Source organism: Dipodomys merriami, unplaced genomic scaffold (assembly GCF_024711535.1).
Source record: "Dipodomys merriami isolate MVZ:Mamm:240054 unplaced genomic scaffold, mDipMer1.0.p SCAF_2, whole genome shotgun sequence".
NCBI classification, from domain to species: domain Eukaryota; kingdom Metazoa; phylum Chordata; class Mammalia; order Rodentia; family Heteromyidae; genus Dipodomys; species Dipodomys merriami.
This window is the reverse complement of record NW_027203381.1, coordinates 57,699,688-57,724,278: the sequence shown is the minus strand read 5'-3', so window position 1 is coordinate 57,724,278 and position 24,591 is coordinate 57,699,688. Positions and strand designations below refer to the sequence as shown.

General features: G+C 42.0%; 1 protein-coding gene across 4 annotated transcripts in view; it reads left to right on the top strand.

Moving 5' to 3' along the window:
• The window catches only part of Abcc5 (ATP binding cassette subfamily C member 5), a 79,232-nt gene that overhangs the window by 42,990 nt on the left and 11,651 nt on the right, over positions 1-24,591 (top strand). For all 4 annotated transcript variants that reach the window (XM_070029687.1, XM_070029688.1, XM_070029690.1 and 1 more), the window contains exons 13-25: positions 1,375-1,499; positions 1,615-1,687; positions 3,723-3,926; positions 4,666-4,809; positions 7,379-7,481; positions 9,782-9,966; positions 10,892-11,038; positions 11,281-11,410; positions 13,125-13,278; positions 13,367-13,495; positions 15,759-15,945; positions 20,039-20,128; positions 22,477-22,666. In XM_070029687.1, coding sequence (XP_069885788.1) covers positions 1,375-1,499; positions 1,615-1,687; positions 3,723-3,926; positions 4,666-4,809; positions 7,379-7,481; positions 9,782-9,966; positions 10,892-11,038; positions 11,281-11,410; positions 13,125-13,278; positions 13,367-13,495; positions 15,759-15,945; positions 20,039-20,128; positions 22,477-22,666 — 1,861 coding nt within the window. The remainder of the gene's footprint in view (positions 1-1,374; positions 1,500-1,614; positions 1,688-3,722; positions 3,927-4,665; positions 4,810-7,378; positions 7,482-9,781; positions 9,967-10,891; positions 11,039-11,280; positions 11,411-13,124; positions 13,279-13,366; positions 13,496-15,758; positions 15,946-20,038; positions 20,129-22,476; positions 22,667-24,591) is intronic.

Below are 24,591 nucleotides of genomic sequence, written 5' to 3'. Positions count from 1 at the left end.
TAAATTGATCTAATCAACTTAAACTAGCTGACTTAGATGGTTGAGATGGGGATAAACGTGATTATTACTAGATCCTGATAGAGGAGCCCCTTTGGGACACTTAGCCATGTTAAAAACATGACAAGTAGGGGAGGGAAGAGTTTCTGATACTTTCCGGTTGGGGACTTTTTCCCTGTCTTATTTACATCAGGTATCTTGATTGGTGAGCTGTGGTCCTCTTCTGGTCCTAGGAGTCTGAGGAGAGCTACACTCTGCTTTGTGACTCTCTTCAGCCCACTGACCTTTATAAAAAGTAAAAATAAAAACCTTTTTAGGTGATTTCTAACAATGAGGTTTGAGGCCCAATGATAGAGTCAAAGACCTGAGTGGGTCAGTAGGAAAAGGTGAATTTCTAAGTGCTTCTCAGCAACTTAGCTAGTTATTATTGCCCTTTCGGAGGTTGGTTGGGCAGTGGTAGGTTGAAAACTAAGTAGGATGTGGCTTCTGAATCAAATTCTGGGAGCTTCTCCTAGGGAAGCTGGTAATACAGGCCAGCCCTGCTTCTTGAGAATTTAACTCTTTGTTGACAGTGTTGCCCTATATATATTAGTGCAATAGCAGCCAGGAAAGGTGGGTTTCTGAGCACTTGGGTATACACTGAGGGTGCTTGCCAGTGTGCCAACCTGGGCAGTTAGAGCCTGCTCTCAAATATCTGTGATAGGTACATGTTTATACATGGTACGTGATAGACAAGATTATTTGTGCAAGTACCACACAGGCCAGTTAACAAAACTGCTTCAGAATCTTAGCATCCCTAATGCAAAACAAAAGGCCTACTGTTGATTCTCAAAAGGAACCATGGATATAAATCAGTTGATACCATGCAGTAACTTTATTTTGGAGAAGAAGGTCTGTCAGCCTTAGTTGGATACTGTACTATAGATATCTGACTTTTTGTCTTTGGTACTCATTTTAGAGAAGCAGGTAGTCTAACCAACATCATGGATGCATTGGGCTTCCTTCACTTTGAGGCAGGTACTAGCTATAAATTCTCAGAGCATCCTCTCCAGGGGAAAGCTGAAAGGGTCTTCTTGCTTGAGCTTCCAATAGCAAAAGCAAGGTGCAGTTAGGAACAAAGTATAAAATAGCCAGTGTATGTTAAGTGAAATGTTTGTTCACTCAAGTTTTCATGCTGGGCTCCCATTTCTCATAAGCCAATGGAACTTTCATCTTCTTTGCTGCTGTAGCTGTCTTTGAACAAAGGTGGGGTCTGGACTTGTTCAAAAAGCATCTTTAAAATTATTCAAACTTTAGATTCCATTGTAGAATGAGGGGCTTCTGCTGCGTTTGGTGCTTCCTTAATTTGATGCCATTGGATGGTTTCTTTCTTCCCAGATGACACTTATAGAGGGCAGTATTGCAGTCAGTGGAACCTTCGCATATGTGGCCCAGCAGGCTTGGATTCTCAATGCCACTTTGAGAGACAACATCCTCTTTGGGAAGGAATTTGATGAAGAAAGGCAAGGAATATTTGGTTTCTGTAATGCTTTCCATCTTGACCACAAGATGCAAGGCAGCCCATCAGCAGACTCTGCTCTACCATGGGCTAATGCTATGCCCCTTTGTGTTCTTCAGATACAACTCAGTGCTGAACAGCTGCTGCCTGAGGCCTGACCTGGCCATCCTCCCCAACAGTGACCTGACTGAGGTATAGGCCTCTGCCCGCGGTGTCAGAGCTGCCTTTTAGGCTAGGTGCATCTTAAATACTGGAAGAAGAGCCACACAGGGAGCTTTGCTTTCATTTGGGCCTTCATGCTGGGAAAGCATTTGCTTACTAGTGTGCAGATACTAGCCACTACCTGCTTACTTTTATTAGTATTTCATGTTACATAAGTTTTAAACAAAGCCCCTTTCTTGATTCAGAGTTAGTTGTTGTTTTAACTCTACTTAAATATTTTTAAAACCACTAAATGAAGTGTGTACATGTTAAGTTTCTTCCCTAGGCTTGTTTGGCCAAACTCCTTTCTCAGTCTACAGAATCCTCTTCCATCTTTGGTTCTTTAATCTGGAGGTGTGTGTCTCCTTGTTAAAGTTTGTGTTACAGGCTGCCCTCGAAGTCTCTGGGACTGGCAGTTTTGTTCAGTGCCTTCAGCAAAGTATTTCAAACCAGATTTGGTGCATGATTTAGTTTGTTCAGAAATTTTCAAATCAGGATCCTCAAGATCAGCATCACCTGGGGATGAGAATGCAAATTGTTATTCAGGAGGCTGAGATAGGAAGAATTGTGGTTTAAGGCTGGCCTCAAAGTTGGGCATGGTGGTTCATACCTGTTAATACTATTTATATGGGGAGCATAAATGGGAGGATTGCTGTCCAGGCCAACCCAGGGAAAAAAAGGAGATTCTAATAATAATAAAAATAATCATGAAAGCAAAAGAGATTAGAGGCATGATTCAAGTGGTAGAGGGCCTGGCTGGCAAGCACAGGCTCTGAGTTCAAACTCAGTACCACCAAAAAAGAAAAATAAAAGAAAGAAATGCAGATTGTTTGGCCACTACCCAGTTCTGATGAATCAGACCTTCCTGGTGGTCAGGTCCAGCACTCTGCTTTACTAAGTGCTGCAGGTAGTTCTCATGAATGTCAAGTTTGGAAACCTTGAATTAATGAAATAATTTTTTAAGGGTAAGACTAAAGAAATTAAAAACAGATCCAGTTACCATTTGACAATTGATACATTCGTTTATATAATAGCATTTATCAGGTGCTTGTTATCTGCCCACAACATGTGCAGCTCACAGTTGAGGGAACAGGTTACACCAACAAAAAGAGCAGTCTTTCCACGGGAGCAAGTGGAAAAGAGTTGGGAAAGTTTGATAGAAGAGATGGGGCCACACCCAGGCAGGCACAGTGCGTAGTATGCCATGTGTGTTCACAGTGCACACATTGTTTGAAATGACTCTGATCCTTGGGTACTAGGGGGACTTGTTATGGAACAGGAGAAGGCCAGGCACCTGGAGACAAAAGATTTGCTTTGTATGTTGTGTTTGGATGTCCAAGGTTCTTGAAGAGTTTTAAAGCAAGGGTGAAAAATGGTCAGCTTTATGGTTTAGAAAGATCTTTCTGGAGCAGAGAATGTGGCTTAGTGGTAGAGTGCTTGCGTAGCATGCACGAAGCCCTGGGTTCCATTTCTCAATACCACATAAACAGAAAAAGCCAGAAGTGGCACTGTGCTCTAGTGCAAAAGAAGCTCAGGGACAGTGCCTATACCCTGACCTCAAGTCCCAGGACTAACAAAAGAAAAAAAAAATAGGCCCAAAAGATTAACTGAAAATCCACAAATGAAAATATAGGGGCTTGCCTAGGAAGCATGAGTTCCTGAGTTCAATCCCTAGTACTGCAAAGAAAGGAAAGGAGGAAAGGAGAGGGAGAGGAGAATAAAAAGGAGAGGCAAGGGAAGAAAGGGAGAAAGATCTTTTGGCCCTATGGGAAGTGGATTTGGAGGGGCAAGCTGTGTTGCTGAACAGCTGCTGCCTGAGGCCTGACCAGGCCATTCTGTCCATAAGTAGGACTAAGTGGTACCCAGATGCTTGTGGGCTGAGACTCCCAGTTCTTGGATCATCCCAGGCAGGAATTCAAGAGAAGGAGCTAGCTTGAGTAGGGATGAGAAGAGGTAACTGGGTGACTGTTAAACACTGTTACAGGCTTAAGCTGGAGGCTTGCCCTCCTGTGCTGTTCGTCTTTAGATTGGTGAGCGAGGAGCCAACCTGAGTGGTGGGCAGCGCCAGAGGATCAGCCTTGCCCGAGCTTTGTACAGTGACCGGAGCATCTACATCCTGGATGACCCCCTCAGTGCCTTAGATGCCCATGTGGGCAACCACATCTTCAACAGTGCTATCCGGAAGCACCTCAAGTCCAAGACGGTTCTGTTTGTTACCCACCAGTTACAGGTATGGTGTGCTTCTCCCTGGACTGCCCACCTTGGCTTGAGAAGTCAGAACTGGGCCTGGTCTGACCATTTATGTGGGGCAAGTAGAGATCACTGGAATTAACAGTTTTCATTTCCTCAACTTTCATTTCTTCTGGCATGTTGTCAGTCATCTGAATCAGATCAGGTTCAGCAAGTAAAGGGCCTGACAATAGTGGAATGAACTAGTTCAAGTGTGAGTTAGTTTGGAGAGCACTGTGTTGACATTTGCAAACATGAGGGAAGCAAACTCTTCTCCCGCCACTATTCCATGACAGGCAGGAGAGCCACCCAAGGTTAATGCCTTCTAAACTGTCAAGTTTGAAAGACCAGATTCCAACAAAAAATCTAATTCTGTGTACTTCTGAGTACAGTAAAAGTATATGACACTTAATGGAACACTTGTAGATAGCTTCACCATCAGATGAGTGTCAGAAACAGAAAGGATTTTTTGAACTAAGCAGAGGTTCAGTACTGACACTCTTGACATTTTGGACTTTCTTGTTCTTTGTGGGAGCTGCTTTTTACTTACCTGGCCTCACTCTTAAGAGATTCCAGTGGTACCTCTTTCCCAACTTTAACAACTAAACATGGCTCAAGATGTTGCCACAAGTCCCCTGGGCAGCTGAATTATCTCTGGCTGTAATATGGTAAGGTCTGGGTATTGGAATGCATTCACAAAAAGATCAGCACTACTATCTTGTCCTTGCCTTTGTGTCCAGTACCTGGTTGATTGTGATGAAGTGATCTTCATGAAAGAGGGCTGTATCACAGAGAGTGGTACCCATGAAGAACTGATGAACTTAAATGGAGATTATGCTACTATTTTTAATAACCTGTTGCTCGGAGAGACACCACCAGTGGAGGTAAGATTTGCTAAGTTTCTTTGTGTCCTGTCTACTAGGGGAGCTAGAACAGTAGAAAGACTTGGGGAGAGCTCCGCTGAATGCAGACCTATGTCTGCTGGGCAAAAGGCCTGTGTTCCTGTGACCCCCTACTACTATACATTTGTTCACATGCTGATTCTCCTGCTGGAGAGCAAGATGATGGGTGGTGAGCTGGTTTCTTCCATCCTGGAAAACTTACTAATAAAAAGGTGCAGGCTGTTGTGTGGTCAGAGCTAAGTTCCCTAAACTTCACCAACCCTGACTGGAGCACAGTATAAGGTTCTTATTTTAATAAAAATAAGGAAGTAGCTTGAATATTTTTAGAAATGATTTATAGTGTCTTATTGCTGTCTTGGCACAATACCTATTGTGTTTTAGATTAGGCATGTGTAGAGATAGCACCCTACTTACTTAAATTATTGGGGCTATGTGATCAAATATAATTATTCTGATTCACAGAGGAGAAAATGGCAGCTCAGAGAGGTCAAGAAGCTACTAATGAGGGTGGGTTGACTGAGAAATGCTGTTTGTGTCTGCCTCCTGTGTAACCCAGAGGTAGTGACTTTCTATGCCTCCACTTTGGCTCCACATTAGGCATTGCACAGTGCATTCATACTTAGAGCTAGCCTAAGAGGCTGTTTTTCCTTCTTGCCAGCTTCTTACTTACCTGCAGTCCCAAGGTGACTTAGGCAGGGTTCAAAGGTGCTTTCTTTGCTACCAAGTCATTTTGACATTGTAGTGGAAGGAAAGCAGAAAGTTACAGGACCTTTTCTAGGATTTCTGTCTCAGTGTTTGAATTTCATTCCATTTGATTTCAGATGCAGTTCACTTAACTGTTCATGACTGATGTATTTTTGGTAGAATTCAAACTTTCCGGGTAAAACTCAGTCCTTCCAGGAGACATCAGTAAATTCCATTGAGACACTCTGACCCATATTTGTTTTATGACTCTGATTCTCAGGGCACTTTGGATGCCTCTGATTTTTCCTTATTGCTGAATCATAAAGGGGAAAACAAGGAGTGAAGTTAAAATATGGAAATATGCAATAAGCAAGACACTAATGGTCAGTGTGTTATAGTAGCAGAAACATAGATAAGAATGTCACTTGAGGACGTGTGGCTCAGTTGAAAGAGCACTAGCCAGTGAGCCAGAGCATCAGGTTCTGAGTTTGAGTCCAAGACTACACCTAAAAAAAAAAGAACGTCACTTGACTTTTTATAGCTTTAGTTTCCTCATCTTAAAAGCAGAAATGTTATTGGCTTCAATGTAATCAATTGCATTAATTACATTAACAAATATGCAATCTGTTTCCCCCAGTAAATGGTCATCAAATAGTAATATCTTTTTAGACAGTACATTTATTCACATATTGCAGCAAATGACATTTAGATTCCTATCTTGTGTTCCAGATATGACTTTAAATTTTATATTTTTACATTTTTTTTTCATGGTCAATTCAAAAGGCCAAGTCAGAAAGCCTGGGCGATGAGTCTGACAATATGACAGAATTGAATGTAGTAAACTATTGAGGAAAATTCCTGTATACAGATGTTACAGGAACTTGACAGGGAGGGCATTGAGCGTTAACTTGTATCTCTGGTCTCAGGTTTCTATTGCATGGATATTTGGTGAGTCCTGCTGTGCCCTGATATGGCCAGCTCTTGGTGATAGACCCTTGGGTTGTAGATAATCCTGCATAAGACATCATCTCTGATCTTGAAGGACTTATGGACTCACAGTGCCCTAGGGAAGATCAGTGCTTTCATGTGTGGCTGGTGTCTGTAACATCATATCATGCTGAGAGAGAGCCGGGAGAGACTTAAGTTCCCTCACAAAGAGTAAAAAATTTGAGTCTATTTGAACTGGAACTACTCTGATTGAGATGGACACTTATTTCTAGTGGATAAACCAGATGGGCAAGAATATAGTAGTAGAAACTGCGGTGTGGTTAAGGGCTAGTGTGGATGTGAGCCATAGAAAACAAAATAAAATGGGAGAGGAACTTGAAGAATTAAATAGAAGCCCGTATTATGGAGATCTTGAAAAACCTGGCTGAGAAGTTTGAGGTTCGGGTTTATTCCATAAGATAATAAAAATGATCAGCTCTATGGATGATTTAGTGGTATGATGGACCAGGGGAATTGAAAGGACTCCATATCCAATATTTCAGGCATAGTGGAGTCTGAGTTTAGGTCTGAAATAACTTTGGAGAGAAAAAAATGTCAATAAACTAACAGGATAGGCAACCCAGGTATTAGATTTAGGAGTTGAGGAAATACAGGAAATGAGTCTAGGAAGTTATATGTGTTTGTGGAGGGAAGAGTTGCTATGCCTGCAATCCTAGCATTCTGAGGCTAAGACAGGAAGATCTTGAGTTCAACACTTACAGAGTGAGATCCTGTCTCAAAAACAAACAAAACTTGTATTATCTCTTAATAATATTAGTAGCTCAATAGATGACTCTCTAATATGTATACTGTGGATCTCATCTGTATGGCCATATCATGACTGGAGATACCTTTTTCTCTTCTTTTTTTTAAATATTAGATTAATTCAAAAAAGGAAACCAGTGGTTCACAGAAGAAATCACAAGACAAGGGTCCAAAAACAGGATCAGTAAAAAAGGAGAAAGCAGTGAAGCCAGAGGAAGGTAACATTTTTAGATTTTAGATTTTTAGATTTTTCAAGGAGGTTTATCAGGAGTTATGCTATATATGGTAATTAATGATGTTTGATACCATTGTTTATATTCTAGAATACTAAGATTCTTAGATAATATTGGAGACTTCCAGGTACTTTCTGTTTACCTAAGATTGACCTTTTATCCTTTCCACCCAGGGTGGAGTTACTTGTAGATAATTACAGCTGAATCATTGTGAGTAAGAAAAATATAGATGAAAGTGTTCCCTTCCTTTCTACCTTTCACCTCTGTACTTTTTCTTAAATGTAACTTTGTTATTATTAAGGAATTGTACAGAGAGGTTACAATTCCACTAGTAGGGTAATGAGTACAATTTGTTCTTGGACAGTGTCACCTCTAGTTCCCCCTCACCTCAGTACTTGCGAAGCCAGCCTTAGCCAAGGCAGAGGTGTTCCAGTTGTAAGCATGGTAAAATTTTGTTTTGTTTTTCCTGTCCTGAGGTTTGAACTCAGGGACTGGGGGGACTGTCCCTGAACTTGTTTTGCCCAAGGCTAGCCCTCTATCACTTGAGCCACAGCACCACTTCTGGCTTTTTCTGTTTATATGGTACCGAGGAATTAAACCCAGGGCTTCATGCATGTTAGGCAAGCACTCTACCACTAAGCCACATTCCCAGTCCCTGAACTTTTGAAAACTATGTTTGAAGTGGACTCACAAGCCTGGTGCTGCTGGCTCATGCTTGTAATCCTAGCTACTCAGTAGGCTGAGATTGCATATCACAGTTCACAGTCAGTCCAGACAAAAAAATTCCATGAAATTCTTTTTTTTTTTTTTTTGGTCCAGTCGTGGGGCCTGAACTCTGGGCCTGGGCGCTGTCCCTCAGCTCTTCAGCTCAAGGCTAGTGCTCTACCACTTGAGCCACAGCACCACTTCCGGCTTTTTTCTTTTTGCTTATGTGGTGCTGAGGAATCGAACCCAGGGCCTCATGCATGCAAGGCAAGCGCTCTACCACTGAGCCACCTTCCCAGCCCTCCATGAGATTCTTATTGCCAACTAACTACCAAAAAAACTGGAAGTGGAGCTGTGGCTCAAGTGGTAGAGTGCTAGCCTTGCACAAAAGAGCTCAGGGTCAGTATCCAGGCTCTGAGTTTAGCCCCAGGACTTGCACAAAAAAGAAAGAAAAAAAAAAGTGGACCTGGAGACTGCTGCCCCAGCACTCTGGAGAACTTACAGCTAACTATTTTCCTACTTGTCTTTTCCTATCCAAAGCCTGGCCCTGTTTTTCTAACCCTTAATCTTATCAATTGAAGCTAATCCTGGGAGTTAAGAGAACCTATTTGTAATAACCAAGACATTTTTGCTTTGTGATTTTAATCTCTTATGTCAACTTGGAAAATGAAAAGAAAGTGCTGATTGTTTTAAAACAGAGTTTTAAAGGGGTCACCCTTTCACCTGACCCATTTGAATCTAGAGACTTTCCTGGCTTGCCAGTGCTTTGGAGATGGGCCTGGTCTCACTTCTTTGTCCTTAAACTGGATGGCTGGCATGCTATTTTATCATTCTCTGCCTCTTTCTTTGAGAGAAAATATGAATTTTTTAAATTCATGCATGATTTAAGATAGTTTAATGACACAGAAATTAAATAGCACAGAAAGCTGAGACAATTGTTTGTATCTACCACAAGCAGCATAAGTTAGAATATCACTTTGACACTTTTGTTCTCATTTTAAAGCTATTCAGCTCGCTACTTCTAACTCAAAGAGCTCACAGATGGGTGGCTTATTCCAAGATTGTTAGATGTTGTGGTGAAGAGGCAGCAGATTTCTGTGTAGCTGTTTTCTCCATGTTCATATGTCAGCATCAATCATCTAACACCAAGAAAATTCATGACATGTTCTTGAACTTTTTCTCTCATTTAGTAGGCAGTCAATGACCCAGTGCCCTTGTCCAAGTTTACCTCCTGAAATACCATTGTCTGCCACTACTCTGACTTGGTTCTAACAACTTCTTATCTGGAACATTAATGCCAATGTGATATGACGGCATTTATAGAAAAACAAGTTCCATGTAGAAAACAACTTGACTAACTACATCTAACTATATCCTAGTCAATCAACTTTTCAGTTGATTACAGCCTAACTAGTTAATGGGCTCCAGTTATAAGGCTCCTGCAACAACCAAAGCTAAGTGACTGATTAAACTCTATGCTAGTTTGGTCTTTTGGACCCAGTACAGGCAACATCCATTGCTTTCTATAAAAGGTGATTTCCTATTCTCTCCCAAGTTCATGTTTCTTTTCCCGTATCTAGGGCAGCTTGTGCAGCTAGAGGAAAAGGGACAGGGTTCTGTGCCCTGGTCAGTCTATGGTGTGTACATCCAGGCTGCAGGGGGCCCTTTGGCATTCCTTGTCATCATGTCCCTGTTTATGCTGAATGTGGGCAGCACAGCCTTCAGTACCTGGTGGTTGAGCTACTGGATCAAGCAAGGAAGTGGGGTAAGATCACTCAGCTCTGGGAGAGTTGCATGTCTGGGAATGGCTATCTCTTGATAGTCCCTCACTGTTATTATGGAAACTCCTCTAGTTTTTACTTAAAAGAGTCAATAGGAACATCACAATGCTCCATTAATATTTATGATTTTTACATTTTTATGTATCAGATTAAAATTTAACTTAAAAAAAGCCAGGCATGGTAGTTCATGTCTGTAATCCTAGCTACTCAGGAGGTGGAGAGAGGAGGATCTCAAGCTTGAGACCAGCCAGGGCAAAGTTAACAAGATCCTATCTCAAAAATGAAATACAAACGAAAGTGCTGAGTGTTGGTTCAGCTATAAAAGCACTTGTTTTGAGATCTTGGGGGTCTGTCCCCGATGTTGCCAAAAAAAAAAATAAAATGAAAGAAGCAATGAACAAGTTGAAGCCGGGAGCTGGTGCCTCAGATCTATAATCCTAGCTACTCAAGAGGCTGAGATCTGCCGATCGAGGTTGGAAGCCAGCCCGGGTAAGAAAATCTATGAGACTCTTATCTCCAATAAACCACTCAGAAAACCAGAAGAGGCACTGTGGTTCAAGTGGTAGAGCGCTAGCCTTGAGCTGAAGAGTTGAAGGACAGCACCCAGTCCCGGAGTTCAAGCCCCACAACCAACCAAAAAAAAAAAAAAAAGATTTCCTGAATGAAAAGGGTGAATCTCTACTGTAGTCTCAAAACAGAAAAACTCCTAATTAACCCATGGGCTCAGGCGGGTCAGTAGGACATATGCAGGTTGTCTGCTCTTATCCAGTGGAAAAGAGAGAAGCAGAGTAGAGGGATGAGAAGCAAAGTCTTCCTCTTCACTGCTACCAGATCCCATGGTCATTCTTTGAGCAGGGGCACATGGCTATCTTTAGGAGCTTCGACTCATGGCACCTTGTCCCCAAACAGAATACCACAGTGATTCGAGGGAACAGGAGCTCCGTGAGTGACAGCATGAAAGATAATCCATTCATGCACTACTATGCCAGCATCTATGCCCTCTCCATGGCAGTTATGCTGATCCTGAAAGCTGTTCGTGGAGTGGTTTTTGTCAAGGTATGCTGTGCTGGGTGCCCGCTACAATGTCTTTCCCTTTAACTATGGTGATCACTTAGTCAGGCTTCATGTCTAGGTCCAGCAGGATGACACCAAGCTGAAATGACTTGTATACATTAGGCTCAGCTTTGCCAGTTAGTCATCCTTGCCTCCTGCACTTGTCCTATGGAGCAGTGACAACCCAAGTAGGAATGATCCTGCCTGAGTCTCTGGGCCCTGACTATTTTGTTTCTGCTTCTCAGGGCACCCTTCGAGCTTCCTCTAGGCTGCATGATGAGCTTTTCCGAAGGATCCTTCGGAGCCCTATGAAGTTTTTTGACACTACCCCTACAGGGAGGATTCTCAACCGGTTTTCCAAAGACTTGGATGAAGGTATATCTCACTGGTCCCTTTTACGCACAAATCGGAGCTTGCTGTATCTCCAGCCCTCTGTATGAAGGTCACTTTTGCAGCTCAGTCTGTCCTGACTGAGAATGCAGTGGCTGCTGGGGTTTTCACCAGGAACCTTTTGTCTGAGCTCTCTTTCTGCCTTCTCTGATCTGAAAACAGGTTCAGGGGATTCTGTTAGAGAGGATTTGGACAGGGACCTGTGAGATTCCAAAGAACATGTCTACTTTGTAGTAATGCACTGGTTGGTAGATCCCTGCAGCCTCTGATGGATTTATCATTGAAATTACCACAAGAAGCTTATGTCCAGAAAGGTTAAGTAGCTTTCACAAGGTCAAACAACTGTTGATTGGGTAACCAAGCTGGGAATGAGCCAGGCTGTATTGATCCCAAAACTGGTGTTTTTAACTACTGAAGTTACCTCCATAGCAGGAATTAGTTTCAGGGGTCATTAAGCCAGTGTGGTCAGCGGTAACAATGAATCAGAACTACCCTAGTAGCAAAACTGATACATAGCACATTTCCACATCTGGTAAACACATGTACACACACACACACACACACACACACGTACACACATACACACACACGTACACACACACACACACACACAGACACACACACACACCACACACACACGCCAGATGGTATAAAGGATACCCATAATCCTATCCCTGTTGTTAAAGTAAGAGCATTATGAGTTCAAGGCCAGTCTGGGCTACACAATGAGAGACTATCTTAAAAGAAAATCCTAGCTACTCAGGAGGCTGAAGTCTAAAGATCACAGTTTGAAACCAGCCCAGGCAAGAAAGTCCCTAAGACATACCTCCAATTAACTACAACAAGCTGGAAGGGTAGCTGTGGCTCAAGTGATAGTGTGTTAGCCTTGAGCACAAAAGCTCAGAAACAGTGCCCAGGCTCAGAGTTCAAGCTCTAGGACACCCATGTGCATGTGTGTGCATGTACACACACACACACATACACATACATATCCATGTTAAAAATCGATTTCTTAAATATTAGCAATTCATTGATAGAAAGAATTGGGAAATGTAGATTATCTCTGTCTAATTCGCATATTTATTTTCTAGCTATTTTACAACTAGCATATTTATAAAGGGTGTTTTACAATGTTTGCCTAGTGAATAAAAAAGGGGTATAGCCCAGGCACAGTGGCTCAAGCATGTAATCCTAGCTACTTGGGAGGCAGAGATGGGGGCTCACGATTTAGGGCCAGCCCAGGCAGAAAAATTTGCAAAATTCCATCTCAGCTAATGGCTGGACACAGTGGTATACCTTGTCAACATAGCAACAAAGGAAAACAAACAGGAAGATTTCAATCCAAACCATCCCAAACACAAAGCAAGATATTACCTTAAAAATAACCATAAAGGGACCAGTAGAGTGGGTCAACTGGTAGAGTATCAGTTTTGCAAGCTCAGGACCTTGAGTTCAAAACCTCAGTACTGCCAATAAAATAAGAGAGGGAAGAAGAAAGCAGAGCAGAAAGGATAGAAGATTGTTTTCTTAGGCCAAGAAAAATTAAGGCAACCAAGTTTCTAGATTTTCCTTTGGTCAGTAGCAGCACAGACTTCACATAGAAATTTGGTGGATCCTCTTCTTGTTTTCTAAAATGTTGACTATTTTCCTGGTTTAGGGATCCAAAAGAATGACACTTGGTCCCTTGCTGTTTCCGCAGTTGACGTCCGCCTGCCATTCCAGGCTGAGATGTTCATCCAGAATGTTATTCTGGTATTCTTCTGTGTTGGGATGATCGCAGGAGTTTTCCCGTGGTTCCTTGTGGCTGTGGGTCCCCTTGTCATCCTCTTTTCAGTTCTACACATCGTCTCCAGGTAACCACAAGGTGCAGGTGTCTGCCAGGGCAGGGAGGAAACCAGAGAGGCTGGCCTCCCACTGTGACTGGAACCTGCTCTCTCACAGGGTCCTGATTCGTGAGCTGAAGCGTCTGGACAACATCACTCAATCACCTTTTCTCTCACATATCACATCCAGCATACAAGGCCTTGCCACCATCCATGCCTACAACAAAGGGCATGAGTTTCTACACAGGTTAGTGCTGCTGAGGTCAGAGTATGGGACAGAAACCTCATTATAAAAGTATTGGTGATTTTATAGGGCAATCTCTGAAAATCCAGTTGTTTTGTGCATTTCTTTATAAATGAGAAGAGAACATAGATGTGGAATCTACTGGCTTTTGTTCCTCAAAAGCTGTGCTTGGGAAATTTTTTGTTGTTTGGGGTGGGATTTTTGTTATTGAAATAGTAAAAGATAGTCATTGATTTTAGCCATTGAATATTGTTTATGTATGAAATTCCAGTGCATATTCAAAAATATGTGTGCTTTCTTTTTATTCCTTTGAAGACATCAGTTGTCTAAGTGTGATGTGTTGTCTTAGATTTGGATTGTGGAACAGAAAATAGACATTAGTGGAAAAACAAATGAAATCCAAATAGTATATAGAATTTTAATAATAACAATATACCGGTATAGTTTTTTCCATTTTAATTCTTAGTTTTCATAACATATTATAGTTATAAAAAATTAAATTATGGGAAATAGAGCAAAGAGTATACAGTTACTCTCTATGCTAGCTCTATATCTTTTCTGTGAACATAAAATCAGGGGCTGGGAAGGTGGCTCAGTGGTAGAGTACTTGCCTTGCATACATGAGGCCCTGCGTTCAATTCCTCAGCCCCACATAAGCAGAAAAAAGGTGGAAGTGGCACTGTGGCTCAAATGGTAGAGTGCTATCCTTGAGCTGAAGAGCTGAGAGGCAGCACAAAGGCCCAGAGTTCAGGCCCCATAACCAACAAAAATAATAAATAATGATAAAATCATTTCAAAGGGCTGGGAAGGTGGCACAGTGGTAGAGTGCTTGCCTTGCATGCATGAAGCCCTGGGTTCAATTCCTCAGCACTACATAAGCAGAAAAAAGACGTGGCACTGTGGCTCAATTGGGAGGGTGCTAGCCTTAAGCTGAAAAGCTGAGGGACAGCACCCAGGCCCAGAGTACAAGCCCCACAACAGACAAAAACAAAAACAAAACCATTGTAACTGTGTATGAAATCCATATCAGGAGGCTTTATGAAAGTTGTTGGTAACTCTAGGTTGCAGATACAGGAAGGGAAAAGGCAGTAGAAAAATAGTTCTGCTTAAACTTAGGTATATGTGAAGCACACCATGGAAGACCCTCTTGATGCAATTAATATATACTAAAAAAGAAAGAAAAGAAAAAAATTCTAGGAAAATATGGCTGGCTCCACTGGAAAGGGAGAGGGCTGATGAGAGAGGAGTATATGAGGACAAATGTAGTGAGAGTAGTTTGTTTGCATGTGTGAAAATAGGACAATGAAACCTGTTGAATATGTTTGGGGAAGGGATAGTGGAATTGGAGGGAGCAGAAGGGGTATAGATGCTATACTGTATATACATAAGGAAATGTTGCATTGGGAACCCCCTACCTCCCCCCATACAACCAGTGTATGCTGACTAAGCCACTAGTGGCTCAACACCTATAAAGGCTAAGATCTGAGGATCAAGGTTCAAAGCCAGTTTAGGTAAATCTGAGACTCTTACCTCCATCTAATGAGAAAAAAAGAAGTGGAGCTATGGCTCAGATGGTAAGAGTACCAGCCTTGAGTAAAAAAGCTAAGCAAGATTTCAAGCCTCAGTACCCCCCCCTCTCTCTCTCTCTGTCTCTCTCTGTCTCTCTCTGAAAAAAACAAGCATAGTGCTGGGTACCATTCCAGCAAGCTTCAGTGGGTATAATCACGTATTCTAGGGTTGGTGACAGCAGTGCTCTTTCATGGCAGGCTGTCTGAGTCCTTCTTGCTATGGCTCTTTCACCCTTCATGCTCTTTAGGCTTATGGCCTTGGGTAACAAGTACTACTCCACATAAGCAATGTGTGGGCACACACTGGGCAGTGTTCCCACATTGACCCTGAGCTTTTTCTTTCCTGCCATTGGTCATGTTCTGCTGTCTACCTTTGTATCCTGACATTTTTCCAAAGCCTGACACAGCCTCTTAATCTCCTTTCCCATGCTTCTCCTGTGCTGCTAAGGTAGATATTTCCTCCCTAATATCCTTAATATGAGGTTTGGCTATTTTTGAAAGGGTAACTATCATAAGAACACCCCATGTCCTCCTTTGTGGAGCCAATAACACCTGTGCTCTTAAAGTTCCTGTGTTCTTTCTTAGCTGAAAATAAGAAAAAAAATGCCTCTGAAGAAGAGGCATAGAAGCTTCAGCTTGACCATCATCCATGAACAATTGTACTCTATTACCCATTAGATGTTCCATCTCCCCCACAGGTACCAGGAGCTACTGGATGACAACCAGGCTCCTTTCTTCTTGTTCACCTGTGCAATGAGGTGGCTGGCTGTGCGGCTGGATCTCATCAGCATTGCCCTAATCACCACCACTGGGCTGATGATTGTCCTGATGCACGGGCAGATTCCCCCGGCCTACGCTGGTCTTGCCATCTCCTATGCTGTCCAGGTCAGTGCCTGGGGTGGGGCCAGGTGGGAGTCCTTGTATGAAAATTTCCTTTGTTGCTATAGAGAAGCATGACTTGGACAGAAATGGGGAATTCACTGTAAGCTGCTATCTCACCATTGGATTCCTAGATCTTCTGGTTTAATCTGACAGTAACAATGTATTTGTCTTGGGCAGGGAAGGCTGGGAGAAGTGTAGGGATGAAATCTAGGAATAAAAGGTTTTAACTCTGCTGCATGTGTTTAAGAGATAAGGTGCTGTTTTTTTGTCATTAAAAAAAGCAATAAAAAATGACTTTATATCTGACTTCTGGAATTGAAACCCCTTTCTCTATACAACTATTTAATAGAAAGGAAATCTTTCAAAACTTACTAGATAGTGGGGTGCCAGTGGTTCATGCCTATAATCCTAGCAATTCCAGAGGCTGAGATCTGAGGAAAGTCCGTGAGACTTTTATTCTCCAATTTACCACTAAAAAGCTGGAAGTGGAGCTGTGGCTCAAGTAGTAGAGTGCTAACGTTAGCAAATTTATTTGCTTTGGCTCAGGGACAGTGCCCATACCCTGAGTTCAAGCCCCAGCCCCCACCAAAAAAAAAGAAAAATTAGATATTCTAATAAGCAAAAACAAAAGCCTTTGTAATCATAGGTTTCTGTGTTCAGTACCATCTCTGCTGTCTTTTTGGTCTTCTATGAAATCTTTCTTTCTTTCTTTCTTTCTTTTTTTTTTTTTTTTTTTTTGTCAGTCATGGAGCTTGAACTCAGGGCCTGGGCTCTGTCCTTGAACTCTTTTGCTCAAGGCTCCACCACTTTGAGGCACATCTCCACTTCTGGTTATTAAGTGCTTAATTAGAGATAAGAGTCTCACCAGGACTTTTCTGCCTGGGCTGGCTCTGACCTGCAATCCTCAAATCTCAGCCTCCTGAGTAGCTAGAATTACAGGCATAAGCCACTGACACTCAGCTAATAGTTCTGACTTTAGTATCCTGCTTATATTGACATTTTTTTCAGCCTCTGATTTCCCCAATACTATTTATAGGTGAACCCTTCTGGGCCCTAGGGATAATTAGAAGTCTTCAAATAACTCAAAAAAAAATTCTAACATGAATACTGACTGGATATTTGAGGGTTGTTAAGTAGATTGTTTTGCTTTGCTTGTCCTGAGGATTAAGCTGAACCTTCAGACTTACTGAACAGGCACTATCACTTGAGCTACTGCTCCCCTCCCCCCCCCTTTTTTTTGTCTTCCTTTTTATATAAAGTCTCTCTTTTTAGTTATCATTCCAATTTTGGAGTTTTATTTGTTGTATTTTGCTTTGCTATTGTTTTTGCCTGGGGCCAACCTCAGATTGGGATTCTCTTTGTAGCTAGGATCACAGGTATGTAACACCATACCTTGCTTGTTAAGATGGAGTCTCATTATTTTTTTTTGCCTGATTTGGCTTCAAACTACAATCCTCTTGATCTTTACCTCTTTGTAACTAGGGTTAGGCATGAACCACCATTCCTGGTCTAAAATTTATTGAGGACATAAACAAAGAGAGAGTGAACTCAGGACTTTGCACTCGCTAGGCAGTGAGCCATACCTACAGATCTAAATTTTAAAAATAATATTAGAGTTGCTTTTTTTTTTTTAAAGAGTCCTTCTAACCAAAGACACTGTACGAAAGGAAATGTCATCATTACCTGACTCACATAATTGTAATCCCTCTCTATATCACCTCTATAATAGCAATAAAGTAAAACAATTTAAAGAGTCCTGATGCCGGGCGCTGGTGACTCACACCTGTAATCCCAGCTACTCAGGAAGCTGAGATCTGAGGATTGTGGTTCAAAGCCAGCCTGGGCAGAAACGTCTGTGAGACTTATCTCCAGTTAACCACCAGAAAACCAGAAGTAGTGCTGTGGCTCAAATGGTAGAGCACTTGGTTTGAGCTGAAGAGTGCAGGGACAGTGCCCAACCAACACCCTCCCCCCCCCCAAAAAAAAAGAATCCTATAGCAAAAGCAATCTTTAGCAGGAAAAACAATGCTGGGGAAATATCAATACCAAATACCAAGCTTCAAACTCTGTTATAAAGCTGTAGTTATAGCCGGGTGCAGTAGACACATGAAGAAATGCTGAACATCACTGGCCGTAAAAGAAATGCAAATCAAAAAAGCACATTGAGATTCCACCTCACCCCAGTTAGAATGGCCATTATATTCAAGAAAACAAATAATAATAGATGCTGGCAAGGATGTAGCCGAAAGGGAATACTACTGCAATGTTGGTGGGAATGTAACCTGGTTCAACCACTTTGGAAGGCAGTATGGAAGTTCCTCAAAAGACTAAACATAGAACTCCCCTATGATCCAGCAATCCTACTCCTGGGCATTTATCCAAATGATTTCAAGCTAAACCACGTTAAAGCTACCAGCACAATGGGGCTGGGCAGGCGGCTCAGTGGTAGAGCACTTGCCTTGCATGCTCGAGGCCCTGGGTTCAATTCCTCAGCACCACATAAGAAAAAAGCCAGAAGTGGCGCTGTGGCTCAAGTGGTAGAGCACTAGCCTTGAGCTGAAGAGCTGAGGGACAGCGCCCAGGCCCAGAGTTCAGGCCCCATGACCCCCCCCCCAAAAAAAAAAAAAAAAGCTACCAGCACAACTATGTTCATTGCAGCATTATTTACCATAGCTAAGATATGGGACCAACCCAGATGCCAATATATGAATGGGTTAAAAAAATGTGGTATATATACACCATGGAGTTTTATGCCTCTATCAGAAAGAATGATATCGCCCCTTTTATAAGGAAATGGAAAGACTTGGAAAAAATATTAAGAGAAGTAAGCCAGGCTCAAAGAAACATAGGCTCTTTGGTTTCCCTCATTTGTAATAATTAGTATATGCATAGGATAGCCCTGGCAGAGAATCATGATAACTCAAGAGCTTTGTGCATATGACCATACAAAATGATGCTAATTGAAATGAACTCTTAAGACATGGAAACAACAGGTCACTTTTTTTTTTTTTTTAGCTGTCAGTCTTGATGTCCCCAATGTACAGTATCTAGTTCTTTCTTCTTATTTTATTTTTATTTTTCTGCCAATTTATCCCTGGCAATCTCTGTCTTTGATTCTTGTACCCTCCATCTTGTATATATGTTTATCTGATTTGGGGAATGGAAGGGAAATAACAAAATCCTGAAAGAAGTACAAAGGATGACCCATTCTTAAGACATTATGTTGGAAATGAACTTTTCAACTTCGGTTGGGGAGTGGGGTGGAGGGAAGGGATAGTGGGAGATCAACAATGGAGTGGGTAATAATGTTCAACAAGAAATGTACCTTACTCATGTAACTATAACCCCTCTGTATAGCATCTCAACAATAAAATGAAAATAAAAAAGGAGTCCTATTTTAGAGATAAAAGCTGAAATATTTATGGACAAAAGGATAGGATGATGGAGATTTGCTTTCCGCTAATCTGGGAAATGCGAGCCGAGTTGGCTGTGGACACACAGCTGAGATGGTGTGGTTGGTCCCTGGGTCATTTTCCAAGTGGGCTTTTGATACGTGGGGCTCATTACACTACTCTACTCTTGTCGGTATTTGGCATTTTCCCATACTGGAAAGATTATAAATAAGCCAAAGAAATTCCAAAGAGCTTCCCAGACTTCCTGAATGATTGATGAGGGAGCCACTGTGTTCAGAATCTCCAGTTCAAGGTGCACAGGGATTCTGCATTCACTTGTATCTTAGTCTTCTATCTTTTGTCTTCCTTTTCTGGAAGCATTCTCACTGGTTGCTCACAGATGGAACTCTGCTGTGACTGCCACAGCAGGCTGATAAACTTGTGGGCCTGAAAAAGGTCCAGAAGTTAACGCAGCTACCGAAGTGTATTGCTGACATACAAAGAGAGCTTGAAGGGCTTTGGATGTAAGAGTTTGGTGCCAGCAGGACCATGATACCCTTTCAAATACCCAGCACTGCAGTAGATAAAGGCCCTGAAACCAGCTGCCGCAAATGATCAGCTAGTTCTTAAAACTAAGTTCTGTTGCATGGCTTGGCACCTGTTGATAACAATTCTGTTTTTGGATTTTTGTTTTTCATTATCAGTTAACGGGGCTGTTCCAGTTTACCGTCAGACTAGCATCTGAGACAGAAGCTCGATTCACTTCAGTGGAGAGGATCGATCACTATATTAAGGTCAGACTGTTACAGGCCTTCACTGGGATCTGGCTTTTCCTGAAGTTGTTTTACCTCTTACCACCTTATGATGTGCAGGGAGGATTATTTTCTCTCCATGACTTGCCCCTAGAGTAGTACAAGTATGGTGTAAGCTGGTCTTGCACTATGAAATCACTTGGTCTCACCAGCTTGCTTGCAGTGAAGAGAACACCATAGGAATTTCATGTTTTAAATGTCTGAGAACTTGTTTATGGGCTAATTTTCAAAATGCTCAGAATCTGGTCTTTTTTTTTTTTTCCTGTCGGTTATGAGGCTTGAACTCTGGGCCTGGGTCCTATCTCTGATCTCTTTTGCTCAAGGTCAGTGTTCTACCACTTTGAGCCACAGCACCATTTCGTTTTCTGATGGTTAATTGAAGATAAGTGGCTCACAGAGTCTTTCTGCCTGGGCTAACTTCAAACCATGATCCTTAGATCTCAGCCTCGTGTGTCGCTAAGAATTGCAAGCATGAACCACTGGCACCCAGCGGACTCTTGTCATTTTAATTCAACTATTTAGTATAACATTTTGTTTACACTGTCTATAAATTGTTTTGATTCTTAGTGTGGTTTAGTTGTTCTTGACCCAGGAAGCTATCAGGATCGACTGTTGAACTTTTGGTGAATACTAATGTGGACTTCCATCCCCGGGGAGATTCTCATACTATAGTGACAGGTTAGGCCCCAGGCTCCTGTTTTCTAAAATCTCCCATGGCTAATTCTAATCTGCAGTTGGCAAGTTAGAAACCAGTAAATTTAGGTGTTGCTGAGACTGTTAGTTCTTCCCACCTTCCACCAGAAACTCCCTGGTCCTGCTGTGTAGCAGCATGTTGCTTAGAGGCCTTGCTGGAACTCTAATGAAACTTTCTGTAAGAAGAAGTGGAGTGTAGGTAGTTTAGGAGTCTCATGTTCTAACTCATCTCTCAAAAGTCACCTACTTTGTTGAATTACCTTGAGACTTTGCCACTTTAATGTCATTGCTTACATGGGAAGAGCACATTCTGAGATCCAAATAATTGACTTTAAAATGTGCTTTTGAAAAACCCTTTGAAAAAAGAAAAGATAACATCTTACTTTTTAAAAGGAAAAAGAAAAATTACTCTTTGAGCTGAATATGTGTAAACTGCATTTTCTACCAGAGAGGTTTTTCATCACTGCTCCTTTGAGAATAAACTTCATTAGTTACCAGGAATTTCTTAAACTTAGAAATTATTATTCTTGTAAGGAGTACAAGTATCTGTGTAATGTATCTGATAAAAGCCACTTTGCCTGGTGTTGTGGTCTGTGAAGGATACAGATGTGTAGGATTCAGTTAATATGGCTGTCCATGAAAGTCTCCTGCGGAGAGGAACAGCCAGTGGTCAGTGGTGGTGCACAGTTGGACCCTGCGCAAATCAAAGACATTTCTGAGGCTTGCCATCCTGCTGCTGGTCCCCAATCTAGATGCCTGTCCCCAAAGTCTTTCCAAGTGTCTGCTCCTAGAATGCTACTCTTTTCGCCCTTACTATCCTAGAAGGCTAGGAGTCTCCTCCTGCCTGACCACCAGACTTTTACAACATTGTGAGGTGTGACTGTTGGTGACAAAAATGCCCAAGCAATTAGAGCAGAGCCTTTTAAACCAGGAATGGATTCCCAAGATCATAAGTAGAGTATTTTCTTTTTTTTTTTTTTTTTTGTTTTTTTGGGTTTTTTTTGCCGGTCATCGGGCCTTAACTCTGGGCCTGGGCACTGTCCCTCAGCTCTTCAGCTCAAGGATAGTGCTCTACCACTTGAGCCACAGCGCCACTTCCAGCTTTTTCTGCTTATGTGGTACTGAGGAATCGAACCCAGGGCCTTATGCATGCAAGGCAAGCACTCTACCACTGAGCCACTTTCCCAGCCCCTAAGTAGAGTATTTTCAAAGAATTCTAATTTTTAAAAAAACTGGTTGAAGAGAGGTGGAGGAAGGCCTCATGCCCTACCTTTTATGTCTCCCTTGGTCCAGAGGCAGTGTTGTCAAAGCAGTTCAGAAACCATGACCCTTCTCAGGCTGCTTGAAGCCATGTGTTGTCTCTGGCTTAGAAGTGAACTTTTGCTGCTAAAAGATTCTTTTTTTTTCTTCCTTTTGCAAGTCCGGGGCTTGAACTCAGGCCTGGTCACTGTCCCTGAGCATCTTTTGCTCAATGCTAGCACTCTACCACTAAGCCACATTCCCAGCCCCTAAAAGGTTCTTTCATAACAAGGGGCCAGCAGCCTTTGTGTGTCTGCTGCGCTTGTTCTGCTCTTATTGGCCTATGGCAAAGCCTCACTGCCCCTAAGAATCTGAACTGGCCACCCCTGTCTCCCCAGACTCTCTCCTTGGAAGCACCTGCCAGAATCAAGAACAAGGCCCCTCCCCATGACTGGCCCCAAGAAGGAGAGGTGACCTTTGAGAATGCAGAGATGAGATACCGAGAAAATCTCCCTCTGGTCCTGAAGAAAGTGTCATTCACCATCAAACCCAAGGAGAAGATTGGTATAGTGGGGCGGACAGGGTCAGGTAAGGATTCCATGGGCCTCTGCAGAAACCATCAGAATGTAGCTGCTAGTCAACAGCTGGTGAAGTTTATATTCATCCCTACAATCCAGATGACCATTAAAGTGCTTAGGATCTCAGGCCCCTCTGAAATAAACTCTCTGAGTTCAGTCTGAACTCTCATTTCATTGCAGTTAGTGCTTTCTCAGTCATACAGTCCATATTCTCAAAGCACAACAGTTGAAGCATACGACAAAGTATGGGCAAGGAAAAGCACCAGTATGCTACACTATCCACATGTAAGTTACTCTGCTGACATTTTGGTGTATGTTTTGCTTTTCCTATTGAGGAAGGTTTACCAATAATGGTCAATTTTAAAAAATTATTTACTGGCACACATTAGTTGTGCAATGGGGGTTTTGTTGTGACAGCTCCACACATGTATACAATGTATTCCAATCAATTTCACCCTATGTGGTCATTTTGAGTATTTTCCCTTGTCACTTAATGATGGGTATACCAGGATAATAGACAGTTCTCTTTCATGAATGTACCATAATTTGTCTTTAACTAATCCCCAGTTGGTAGGGAATTGCAATTGTTATCAGTTTTTCTCAATTTTAAATAGCACTGAAGCTAGGTGTGGTAGCACACACTTGTACTCCCAGGAATTTGGAAGCATAGGCAGGAGGAGATTATGAATTCAAGGCTATTAGGAACACATCCACATAGTGAATTGTAGCCAACATCAGCTACAGAGTAAGATACCATTTTAAAGCAAATAAAATAAATAAAAGAGCAAATAGCACTGCAGGGACCATCCCTATTTTGTGAAGTTGAAGTTGATGAAAATTCTAATTGTGATATGTCACTACTGTCATCTGCTAGTTCTCAAGAGCTTCTGAAATTCTAAGGAGCTCACATTTGAACAACAGGATTTGTACCACAACATTATTTATAATAAACCTATATAAACTAAATATCCAGCATCAGAGGACTAGATTAAGAAGTAAGAATTCCAGGTGGTGGAATATATTGCAGCCACTAAAATGTGGAAAAGTCTGGGTAAATGAATGCTTGTTACATGAGGTTAAGGGAACAAAGTTCTATCTCTGGGAGGACCTCAACTCGGAGGAAGGAAATGTGTCAGAAACTACAGTAGAGGTGAAGCCTAGTGGTGCATGCCTGTGGTTCCAGCTGGAAGGCGAGATCACAGAGGCTCACCTGGGAAAAGTTACCACAAGACACTATCTGAAAAACAAACTACAAGCAAAAAGATTGGAGTATGAATCGAGGCATAAAGGCTTGCCTACCAAACTTGAGTACAATCCCCAATAATACAAAAAACAAATAGAAGAAGAAAGGAAGAAAGAGAAGAAAAAGAAAAGCAATAGTGAGTTTATGGTAGATGGACATTGTCTTCCTGTATGCATGCATGGCTTTTCAAATGCAGATTTAATTCAGAAAAACTATTCTGTCTGTAACTACAAGACTGAACTTACATTTTGTCATATCCACCAAACCTGCTTTTCTGCCATATTTCTCTGTCTTGGGAGAGTCAACCACAGCCACTTACCTTTTCAAGCCAAAGCCTCCTTCCCCTGTGTGTTTCTCCCAGAACTTCTCCACTCCCTGCTGCAGCTGTAGAAATGCAAGGCCTTGCCTCAGTGTCTCCCTCAGCAACAATTGGAGAACAGAGAGAAACATCTTATGTTCTGCTTTGTCCCCAGATGCTTGCTGTGGGATCTCTGTTCTCCCCAAGGTACCTGAGAAGAACTAAAAGTATGTTCCTCTTCCTGAGGCGAACTGAACTCTTAAGAGAATGAATCAACACCTCATAGTCCTCAGGCTGTTGCTTGTGATTTAAATGCCTGCTTTGTAGGTCAGGAAAGTTTAACACCTTCTTCCTTTGCTATAGTTTTATGTATTACGTAGACAATCAAAAGAGT